General features: G+C 39.0%; 2 protein-coding genes across 3 annotated transcripts in view; one reads left to right on the forward strand and one right to left on the reverse strand.

Moving 5' to 3' along the window:
- On the forward strand, positions 1-9,966 carry rasef2 (RAS and EF-hand domain containing 2). Its single transcript, XM_030054353.1, has 17 exons — positions 1-462; positions 2,376-2,528; positions 4,277-4,367; positions 4,734-4,829; positions 5,218-5,295; positions 5,405-5,520; positions 5,632-5,700; positions 6,484-6,565; positions 6,724-6,794; positions 6,928-7,117; positions 7,225-7,326; positions 7,440-7,587; positions 7,703-7,784; positions 8,366-8,480; positions 8,560-8,673; positions 8,787-8,863; positions 8,951-9,966. The coding sequence occupies exons 1-17, from the start codon at positions 149-151 to the stop codon at positions 9,051-9,053; spliced, it is 2,001 nt and encodes a 666-aa protein (XP_029910213.1). The 5' UTR covers positions 1-148; the 3' UTR covers positions 9,054-9,966.
- Positions 9,817-12,140, reverse strand: part of fkbp16 (FKBP prolyl isomerase 16) — a 26,551-nt gene continuing 24,227 nt past the window's right edge. For both annotated transcript variants that reach the window (XM_030054359.1, XM_030054358.1), the window contains 2 exons: positions 10,549-10,686; positions 9,817-10,454 (listed from right to left, as the gene is read on the reverse strand). In XM_030054359.1, coding sequence (XP_029910219.1) covers positions 10,368-10,454; positions 10,549-10,686 — 225 coding nt within the window. In that variant the 3' untranslated portion in view covers positions 9,817-10,367. The remainder of the gene's footprint in view (positions 10,455-10,548; positions 10,687-12,140) is intronic.

Below are 12,140 nucleotides of genomic sequence, written 5' to 3' on the forward strand. Positions count from 1 at the left end.
TTATATGACTGACGGCTGATAGGTTGCTAACGCGCATGACCACGGAGCTACTGAACACAGCTGTGTCCGCGAGAGGCTGCGGATTATTTAACTGTTTCACCTTCTATGTGTTCTGACTGTTGTTTTTGTTGTTGTTGTTTACAAGACAATGGACAGACACAGCCTCCACAGGTTATTTTCGGCGTGTGACGTCAATAAGTCAGGTACTATTGAGTACGAGGACTTCACCGCCGTGTGCCGCGAGCTCAACGTGCCCGAGAACGAGATCAAAACTTTGTTCAACAAGTTCGACGCGGACCGGGACGGATACATCGACTACAGCAACTTTTCGTCCAGGTTTCAGGAGGTTTCCGAGACGCTGGACCTGGCGTCCTTCGGAGCGGGGTCTGGCCAGAGCCAAGGCTGTCCGTGGGAAGAGTTTCTGGGCAGGATAGAGGGTGCAGGTGCTCCTCTCTCCCAAAGGCAAGTCACATCCGGCTGTCCCAGTGCCTGTGGCGAGGCTGGCACTTCTTGTTTTAGGTCGTCACACTGTCGCCTTCAGGGGACACCTGCTGTGGTAACATGTCACTAGGTAGCCAATTATTATGATTATTAAATTAATTAATAATTAGGAGCAGGTGTAGTATTGTTGTTTACGTTATTTATTCACTACAAAATAAGGCATAGGCTAGACCCCCCAGTTCTGACACATAGAAAGTTGCTATCAAAAACTCCATTGAAGTTCTGTGAGAATACCATATTAAATATACAGCATGTGTTATAGAGTTGTATATGGTATTTAGTGTGTGTACACTGGAAGTATCCCAGGGTATTTTCAGACACCATGATTAGCAAATTAGGTAGATAACTTCTAAATGTTATGGATTAGCTTTTTGGTGTTTGTTTTATTCCGAAAAAAAAAAAAAAAAAAAAAAAAAAAAAAACATGCATGACTGAATCATAATCCTAAAAGAAAATATTGAAGGTTTTGTTCCACAATTTAAAGCATTATCAGCTCCCAGTGGAGTAATCTTTTTGTTATCTCGCTAATTTTCCAATCCTGTTTTGTGCAACTGCCTATGCTGCCCTGGTGACAGATGCTGTTATCTGTGAAACTTCTACTTCTGACTAAGAGAAATCCATGTGAATGGCCCTCCCAACTTCTTATCTCCAAAACTCATTCCATCAGTCCCTCGCCCCCCTTGTGACCACTGGAAGAACATGGTGCCAGAGGGCAGGTCTGAGGAGAGGGACTTAACAGGACATAAACAGACCTAACAATTAATATTACACATAACATTAAGTAATAAAATGTTGCAGATTAGTTACATTAGAAAACAAGTCTAAATACTCAAAATCTTATTTGTGCACAAGTATTGACAGTTCTCAGTTCTGCTATGTGTCATGTACAAGAGATGGGACTTATCACAGCTCCTGAAGTCCACATCAGTCTCGACTCACTCACTTGGCCTTCAAAGGGTCTAACTCACAGTTTTTTTTTTTTGTTTGTTTTTTTTTTAGATTCATGCTGCCTTAGGGGAAAAGAGTGAACCAGGGCCTCATGTTCAAACATTAATGTGACAAGGAACTCTTCTCTAAATTAATCTCAAATTCCCCTCCATCTAGTCCTGTGAGATCACATAAACATAAATCAACATGGTAGTGATCGTTATGAATAAAAGGTTCTTAAATGTTTTAAACAAATGTTAAAAGTCCTGTTTGTGCATGGCATACCTTAGGATCAGTTAATGAAGTTGGGTACTTTCATGCTATACAGAAAAAAACTTGCTATATTGAAAGTTCACACGGCTTGATAGCCTTGCAGCTTTGGCGTGTGTTTCTCAATTAAATTCGCTCACCAGTCTGCTCTGCTCCAAACAAACAGCTTTCTTTTGTGTGTCAGTTTTGTTCCCACCTCAGTCGCATGAATCAGGAAATGCCATGTGAGAACTCCTTGGACATTGCATAATAATCTTGACGTAATGAATGCTGCTGATAGGCCCAGCCATGCTTCAACATTAGAGTTTTCAACCTTGCTACTGATCTGGACATGCTGACCAGTTTTGTGTCTAAGACCTCCAATATCCACCAGAAATTCCTGGTTGCCATTTTAAATGACTCAGTTACATAATGGTTGAAAAATATCAGTTTCATGAGTCACACCTTAAGAGTACCATTTATTTACCAAGCCATATTTTGATATGTTGTTATTTAAAGAGGACACAGCCATTTGACCCTCTGTGTTGCAATAATAACAAAGGCTGTCAAATTCAAAATGCCTCATTGTACATTAAAAGAACATGGGGCAATTTTTTTTTTTTTTTTTTTTTTTTAAACCATTGTGGTAGCTGTTCATTGCTGTTAGCAGCTGCACTCTGTTTGATTTCCACTCTCAGTCTTCGGGACCAGTTGGCTGAATTGTACCAGGCCGTCTACTCCTCTGCAAACGTTGCACTGCTGCAGCAGTATGAGGATGTCATCCGCACTTTCATAAATCAAAGCATGGACTACAGACTAGAAAGTGAACAGCTGGAGAGCAGTTTGAAGCGGTAAGTACAAGTGTCTGAGCTTTTGAGGCAATAAAAGCTATATTGAACTGGACAGCATCAATATTTCAAGTCTGTCTGTGCCGGGAAAAAAATCAGTGAGTGTTTGTGGACCCATTGGCTGTCATTTCTAGTCAGAGTTAATCACTTATTAATCACTATAGGTCATAGTTTGTGGCTTTGGCCTATGTAAGATTGATCTGGCAGAATATCTTTATTTTATAAAATCCATGATTTCCTGATTGAACCTGAGGCACAAATTGCCTTGTTTGGTTGCTCATTAGCTTCTCTTGCGCTGCGCTATATTGCACAGCAAACCCTTATGTTTGTCTATGTTTTGTATGTTGGTAGCAAGGAGTATAATTCTCAAGAAATGGAGGGCTACAAGTACTCCTTGTTTTTCCAAATGGGTTAGGGAAATGGTCTCAGGGCTTTGTAGCAACATATCTAGTTTTAAAGAACATATTCAGAGTATATTGGGCCCAAGTTATTAAAACACCCAAACTCCCTTTGCTCTTCTTCACCATATGCTTTCTCTTTAATGATAGACTCATTTAGGCTGAAATATTGATGTACACATTACTTTCAAGTCTGGCTTCTTTTTCTGTGGTTTTTTTTTTTTTTGTCTTTGAATGTGGGGTGTATTTGCAAGTCTATTTGTAGATGTATTTTCTTTGTGTTGAAAATTTTATACATATAAAAATCACTTATAGTGCGTAGTGTTATGTAAACAGGCTTTACTGGCACACTAATGGAAATATTTTTGGTAATATTAAAGATCTGAATTGTTACCAACACTTACAAATTACCAAACTACCAATGGTTGGGTTTAGAAATCTGAATATGATACTAGAGGCTTTAACTTAGATGTTTAAATTACAGTGAATATTGTTTTGATGTCTCTCCTCATTCATTTGTTACAGTGGTTACCACATGAGTGATGTTGAGGTTGAACAGCAAGAACTGTAAATACTTTTGATTGTGCTGCATGAAGGTTTAAGGAAGATGTGAATAGGATATTTTAATTATTTCCTCTTACGTCTCTGAGAAGTCTCTCTTTCAGTACCTTGAGTTCAGCTAATGAAATTCTATGCCTACTCATGAAAACCAAAACAAAAGAAGGGCTAAAGCATGTAAGCATGTTTTTTTTTTTGTTTGTTTTGTTTTGTTTTGTTTAGTCTTTGTGACATGAGAAAGGTGACATTCCACATTCAAGGAAGTAGGTTGACTTAAATTTGTTGCCCTGCCAGTTCTTCGCATCCTCCTTACAAGCAGAAATAATACCCATATATTTACATTGCCACCAATATAAACTGAAATAAATAAAGGCCCCTTGAAATCTTGACCCAAAACTACTTCTAAAAATATAACTTACCGGAGACTAATTATTTATTTTGAGGTGTACAGTAAACCCTGTGTGCCTCTGGAATGTGGTTTTCAAGGACCCTCCCTCCCTTGGCTCTGGTTGGTTTAGTTACTCTTAGCTGATAAGCAAAGCGCTTACAGCTGCAGTGTGTGTGCGAAGACATTCAGTAAAGTAGATCTGACACACAGCTAATAGTTTTTTTTTTTTTTTTTCTAATTACAAGTCATCAGAGCAAATCTAGTTAAATATGGATTCTTGTTTTTTTTACCTGCTTCTGCCACACTTTGTTGGGTGACTTTCTATTCACCTCCTTGACCACTGCCTGAGAAGTTACTCTGCTTCAGCAGTACAGAGACTCATTACACATAACTCTGTGTTCAAACAGAGCCGAGGAGCTGAACAATAGTCAACTGGTAGAACTGGAGGACGATATACAGCGACAACTTGCTAGAGCAGAAGAGAGCGTGAGAGACGAGGTGAGTGTGATACCAAGCATTGTTTACAGCGGAGTATTGATTGTGTGATTATCATTCATAGATTAAATAATCATCCCATTGATAAAATTTGATAAACTGTTTATTGTATAAACTTATGCCGCATTCAGAAAAGAAATGGCATACGGGGAAATAGTGAATTATTTTGAATTTCAACGTGAGGTGAAGAGCACTTCACCCTGCAGCATTCTTCACTGCCTCTCCTTGTGTGCTACCTGCACATTTGTGACACAGAATACAGCAGCAGGTTACATGTTTCACAAAGGGCCTCTGTAAAGTCAAATGAAAGCCCCTCTTCAATGCCTGAGCGAGTGGGCACTCGTAACTGCTTGGGTTTCACATTTGCAGGAGCGTAAGAAAATGGAAGTAATCACGGCCACCTTGCAGAGGAGGCATGAGAACGAGGTTGCAGACCTGCAGACAACTGTGGACAGGCTGGTAAAGGTAGGTTTAAAGTGACAAATTGCAGGCTAATTTTTCTTTACTTCATTTTTCCACAGCAATATCATTATATGGAGGGTGTGCACCGTTTTCTCACAGTATGAACAAGAGTGAAAAGAAACCCACTGTACCTAACAAGTATGATAAATAAAGCCACTCTTATATGGGGAGTTTTATGTTTTGTTGTTGGGGGTGGCTAAGTGTCACCATGCATGGCAAGGTTTTCTTTCTCAGCTTTTTCACTTTTTTTTTTAAATGACCTCCTCACACAGAGCTACTCAAATAGCATCCTAGACTCTAGTATTTTCTTAAAACAGTTCATTGCATTGGCTTATCAGCAGCATCTTAAGTGTTTGATTAACAAGTACTCATGAAAATGTTTATACTCAAGATCCAGGAGGAATCTGAAATCAACCATTCAAAGGAGGAAGTTGTCAGACTGAACAGACAAATCAGTGATCTTACACAGGTATGTAAATCTTGGGAATAATTGTTATGCTATATAGTTAATTCTCATTCAAAGTGAATCATGCACACACTGCACAGCGTTGTTCCAGTTATTCTGTGCCTCTCATCAGGAAAACGAGCAGCTGCGGAGCTCTCTGCTGAAAGCCCAGACAAACATCGCCGTTCTGCACTCTGAGCTAGACAAGCTGAAGAACATGTACGCAGATCAGAAAGTCCAACATGAAAGGTGATGTATCATCTTAAGGCTGCGCTTTGCTTAGATCATGTCCAGTTTACATACAGTAGTCAATCCAAAGTATTACAGAAGGCAAAATATGTTGTTTGTATGTTGTTACAGAGAGAGTGATGACTTGAAGAGAATGGTGCTGGAGTACCAGTCCTACTCCACTCAGATTCAGATTCTTCAGTAAGTGTCTCTGCTAGTTAGTGTTCTCATTTTCCAGTATGGGCAGGAATGTTTTAATGGATGTCAGTCGTGTACATTGAGGATAACTTGCATACACACTTCGCCTGCATGTACACCATTATACCTGCATCAAACACTCTAGGATTCTGTTGCTGTTAAATGGAAACATTGTATCTCCAAAATGTCAACTCATCAGAAGCACAGAAAAACAGACTTGTTGTTTGCGTGACCACCAGACACTTAACAGTTTGTTCAGTGCATTTCAAAATGGAGCTGTGCAAAAAACAATTGATGCAGCTTATACATTGAGATTATTTTTTTGCAATATTGTATCAGTTCTCTAGCCCTTATTGATACATATCATCTCTGCACTTTATTTTCACGTGATGGTATTAAAATTACATTAGAGTGCACATTCAGTTTTGTGCCACCCTGTTTATCATGTTTTATATTTTATTGGTCTACCCTGTTATTATACAGTAGGATGTATTTTAAGCTCTGTTTTACATTCTCAGTTGTGAAGAGTATTGCAATGCACTGTGACACAAATCTAATCATGACGTATATATTATAATATGTATTGTAGCGTGAGGTTCTTGCCAATAGCCAAACCTATCTGAGAGCATGCACTCATTCAGGTGAAGTTGAAAAATAAAAAAAATGACAAAATGAGAGTCATGAGGTTTCCAAATGATAGACACTTGGCAATCCTGCTTTGTATACCACACACATTGTATAAATTAAGATTAGCATCTGATTTGATTTCCTTGTACACCCTGTCAGGGAAATGAACAAAAAACTGTATGACAGTAATGACGGCCTGCGCTCTGCATTAGCCAGTGAAGTTGTCGCAGCTAAAAGGAGGGTAAGTCCCTTGTCTGGAGGTGACACATTTCCTCATAGATATGGGCTCTGCATCAGATGAATGCGGACACTAAATTGTTTTCATTGGTTCAAGTCTGAAAACTGTTTCCTCCATGACATTCAGTGCCCTCACTCCCATGTGTTTTATCTGCCAAACAGCTGTCTCCCCAAAATGAAATCCCAGCCAGGAGGATGAAGCCCCTCCATCAAAGCACACTCAACCACAGCAGGTATACAAAACCTTTCCACTCTCCTCTGAATCTCTGGATTGATATTGGGTTGTTAAATTGTCACAGCTGAAGCCAGAGTGTGTGTGTGTGTGTGTGTGTGTGTGTGTGTGTGTGTGTGTGTGTTTTGGTGCAGTGCAGAGCAGGATTCCAGCAAGTTGGACTACTCACATGTGGCCAGCTGGGCTGATAAGTACCTGGACAGTGGAGTTACCCTGCCAATGGACACTGCTGAGAGCTCAGGCAGCGATTACGACAGCGATGACAGTATAAACTCGGTGGAAACTGTGCATCACAGTTACTCATATGTCCCATCTGATGTTGAGGTTAGCAATGCACCAGGCTCGCAAACAAAGTGAGACAATACTAATATGCTGCTAAGATGTGGAGAATTGAAATTGTTTCTGTTATTTTCCCCTCTCCTACATTACAGATATCTGACGTGAAATCTGAGGCTGCAGTGTCAGTTGCTCCTAGCAGAGCCAGCTCATTCGCATCATCAATACGAAGACGTTTGTCTGCCTTTTCAACAAAGGTGAAAATCAGTAGCTTTTAATGCATGATGCCGTTTTATAATTAATTGCACATTCTAAAGGAGATTCCATGTGAAATTGTCTGATTTTGTGTTTTTTGTCCCTTGGAACAAAGCCATCAGAAGCAGACAGCATAGTAGAAAATGAGGAGCCTGCTCCAATGTACCGCCTGGTTTTAGCTGGAGATGCAGGAGCTGGAAAGTCGAGCTTTCTGCTGAGGCTGACGCTCAATGATTTTAGAGGAGACATTCAGACAACACTGGGTGAGCGCTATTGCAAACATCACATTCGTTTAACAAAACACTAATGAGATCTTTTGGGATGGCGGTTTGTTTTCAGACACTCTAATCTTAAAAACACCTGATATTTGATTCTCAGGGGTTGATTTTCAAATTAAGAAGATGCTGGTGGATGGAGAAAAAACTAGCCTCCAGATATGGGATACAGCCGGGCAAGAGAGGTACTGAATTGATTATCATGCTCATCAAAGAAGATGGAAAGGAACAAAGACTGTTCACTTGGCTACTTCAGTCATTATTTCTGAAAAAAAAAAAAAAAAACAAGAAACAGATCCAGACTGTCTTTCTGTAGATGTAGATTCTGTTTTTGTGATTTTTTTTTTTTTTTTTTTTTTTTTTTTTTTTTTTTGATGAGGTAAGCCTGTGGTTTTTAAATGAATTGGAAAACATTTTGGTCATATGAAAGGGAAGTATTTTCCTTTTTCTAATAACAGCACACTATGTATGGAACATCGCCTGTATTTGAATTCATAGCAAGTACCAATAGTTATGTTCTCAGTGTGAGTAGCTGCGGTTAGCTTCATACACGAGTTCCATAATTGACCACAGCTAATTTGGCTAACTTGTTGAGGACATGAGCTCTCATTAATTTTGAACTGAGTTGTACCTCGCACCTCTCCTTGACTCCTCTTTGGTGAGAGCAGGAACAATAAGCTGCTGTAAACTAAAAATATTTAACATGTTCATTTGGAAATCTAGGTGACGCTTGTTTAGCATGTATGTTGTCTTTGTTTTTCTTTAGGTTCCGCAGTATCGCCAGGTCCTATTTCCGTAAAGCTCATGGAGTCCTTCTCCTCTATGATGTTACTTCAGAAAGCAGTTTCCTTAATGTCAGAGCGTGGGTGGATCAGATTCAGGTAACTAATGGTGCATGACAAAAAAACTTGCCAAAAAAAAACCATTAACAGGAGTGTAACAGTTCCCTTGGTTACACAGGAATCAACAGACGAGCACATCCCAATGTGTGTTATTGGAAACAAGGTGGACCTTCGGGACGAGCTGCCGGAGGGAAGCTGTGTGAGCGCTGTGCATGGGGAGAAGTTGGCCAAGGTATGTTTATTTATCTCAGCCTGGCTAAAAGCCTGTTTATAGAACCTCACTGCCTCCCGCTGGTGTCTAAATAAATTTGAGGGCCATAAAACATTTCAGTCCTTTGCTTGCAGGCATACGGTGCCTTGTTCTGTGAAACGAGCGCCAAAGAGGGAACCAACGTTGTTGAAGCAGTGCTTCACCTGGCAAGGTAGGAGACCCACGACAGAGCTCGAGTTTCAGTTTTATTTTCTTCACCATCATTTTTTTCACCACTTTCTTCTCCATTTTCCCACAGAGAAGTAAAGAAAAATGTCAAAGTGAGACGACAGTCAGATTCTCAAGTCAGACTGACTCCAACAAATCCAAAGAAGACTCTGAACAGCTGCTGTGGACTGTAGATATCAACTCTCTGCAGTGAAGCAGTGATACGATTTGATTTTGGCATGAAGAGCTTTTAACTGTTGCACTACACTGTATACCAACCACTGCAAGGCCATTTCCTCATGTGTATGTTTTTTTTTTTAACCTTTTTAAATGTTTAACTCTAAAATGTTCAATATGTTTTGGTAAATATTTTAAGGTTGATTATTTGATTAAAATGAAGGTTTCTGATGCTGAAGTTATCAAATGTACAAGTTATCAAACGCACACTACTACTGGAATCATGCTTACAGTTATATTCCTTTTAAAAGTTTTGTATTTATTTAGTGGTAAATGCAGTTTTATGGAATAAACAATATTTGCACATCGGTGCAACAATTTAGATAGAAAAATTATATTAAATGATTTCTTAAATCATAAAAATGTGAGTACTGATTCTGTTGAAATGAATGCATATGGTTTTTTGTTTGTTTTTTGCCCGTACAAAGGGAGACCAGAGTCCTGTTATAGGAATGTAGATTTGATTTCTTCCGAAATACATAAAAACAGACTGAGGTTTTTCTTTGACATTTTTATTAAGCATTAATGTAAGCAATATGACACTGCAGTTCTGACACATTCAGTATATGACAGCATATCTTATGGACACCTGACAAATACTTTACAGCAGTTTTGATTTTTTTATTGTGTATGTGGGCATACATGCAGTGCAGAAATACCTGTAGTTAATTTTACTGCATGTGTATTAAATCATTTACCAGTAGTCCAGTGCTATTTTTAAAATGTGGGAATGAATAGGATTTTGTGATTATAAAAGTGTTGTTTACTAACACGGGTTTGTAGTTTGGCTACAGTACTCAATTTATATATTGTGTCCAGTTATGCTTTTTTTCTGTTACCAGAATGTCTACAACTATTTTTTTTTTTTTTTTTTTTACAAAAAAGAATCCATTTCACAATTTAAAAAAAAAGAAAAAAAAATTGGAAAGACTTATGACTGTGCAAAACCTCTTATCTCATGGGACAGCATGGATGTCTGCTTGTGTTGTGAATGTGTGCAATACTGGGATTATAGCCTCATTTTTTGATGGCCATATTATAAATACAACCCTTCAGTGAAGCATCATTACTCTACACTGTTACACAAATATAATTTAAGGGTCAGTACTGCTGCGGCCTTTGGTCATTTTTTCAGTGCACACCTCATCTCATGTCTTCACAGAGAATTCCTTTGAACTGAATCCATAAAGCGGAGCAGGGAAGATATTTCACTTCAGTCTTTCAGATGATGATGATGATGATGATTTTTCCAGGGCTCTCTGCAGAAGATGTCAGTTTCTTGCAGTCAGAATGACTGACGTCACTAAGCTGCCCAAAGCCACCACCAGAGCGCCAAGTAGAAACTTCCAGGAAATTCCCTGAAAGATCAAGCGGTCAAAATGCAGTCAGTTTTCTTTTTCCTGATTAAAATGCATTTACATTTTAGTCAGTGAAATTTTTGTCATGTCTTACCGATGGCTTCTTCTTAGAGGGAATGAGAAATGGTGTAACGTTGTCTCCAAGCATATTGGCAGGTTTAGCTTTCCATTGCTGGGTATCACTGCCTCCTGATTGCCTTTTGACGAGTTTAGACAGCTCGACGTGGATTGCCTGAGGAAAAGAGAGAAATATTACCTGTAACAGTAAATAAATGAAAAGACACTTGTCAAAAGATTTAATAGCGCCTCCCCTTGACAAAGTATGAAGTTGCAGTATTGAAATTGTCCAGCAGGTGGGAGTAGAGGTCTGAAATAGACACCTTGCAGAGGGGTCCAAACTGATTGATAGCCAGTGTTTGATTTAAAATAAATAAACAAGCCTTCATAACTTCAACTTTATTTTTATTTATTTATTTATTTATTTTTGTTTAAATTAGATTCACCTTATGCTCAAAATTCAGTACAAACAGCAGCATCACATTCTACAGTTTTTCATAGGATCATCAGAGGTCATGTTCTTGAGCTGCCCTTGTTTATAGTTGAGTACTGCAACTGTAAATCATGTCTTTCTGTCATCAGCCACATACTGTACTACAGTATTTTCTCACAGCACAGCTAAATAAGGTTTCTCCAAAGTATTTTATCCAGCATTGAGACAAGGGTGTAATTACCAAGGCAGCAGATATTTTCGTTTTGTCTAGACACATGCATGGCTGTGGCAGTGTGCGCTATAGGTCAGGTCAAGTGCAGTACAGGCAACAGAGTGGGTTGAAAACAGCAGATGCCATGCCAAGTGTATTCCTCGGAAAGGATAAAAGGGAAAATACTAATTTGAATCCAGCCTGCAGTGGGTCTAATCGGGTTTCCAGTGAATAACATCTGGTGGTCATAGACTGAGATTACTGATGTCTGTTTTTGCTGTGATGAGCAGTTCTCCAGAGGGACATTCTGGATAGTTCTTATAATTACATGGCGTAGAGTATATAATGATGATCCAGTCTACCTCTTAACCTAGTCGTCTTTACTCCCAGCAAGCCATTCTACCGATAGCGACAGCATTTACTCGGTGTCTTCATTATCTCAGCCCAGGACTGCTCAGACAACTGTGAGCAGCCGGAGGAACTGGCAGACTACAAGATCCACACGAGCAAGCCAGAACAGGCCCTCAAAGGAGCAACAGAAATAATTCACCACGATCACAGGCATCTCCAGTGGCTAAGGTTAATGTGTTTGAACAGTTTCATTTCACCTCTCTAAACTTACCCACTGCACTGCAAAATAAATAAATAAATAAAAATAAAAAAAATAAAAATAAAAATCTCCATCTTAACAAGTCATTTACTTTCATATCTATCTTGTTTGTAATAATCTTGTTTTTCTTGAAACAATGTAAAAAAAAAAAAAAAAATCTGCCAGTGTTTCCAGTGCAGTTTCACTTATTTCACTTTTTCTCTGGAAACAAGTATAAATATGCTCAAGCAAGGCAGAATAAGGCAGATCAGCCCGTGAGTATGACACTTGATTCAAGAAAATTCTGGAAACAAGTTGATTAGCAGCGGATTATCTCATCCCACTGGCAGATGTTTTCCCCTCCCAGCTAATTTAAAGAAAAACAAGCTTTTAACA

Source organism: Myripristis murdjan, chromosome 6, assembly GCF_902150065.1.
Source record: "Myripristis murdjan chromosome 6, fMyrMur1.1, whole genome shotgun sequence".
Classification (NCBI taxonomy): Eukaryota; Metazoa; Chordata; class Actinopteri; order Holocentriformes; family Holocentridae; genus Myripristis; species Myripristis murdjan.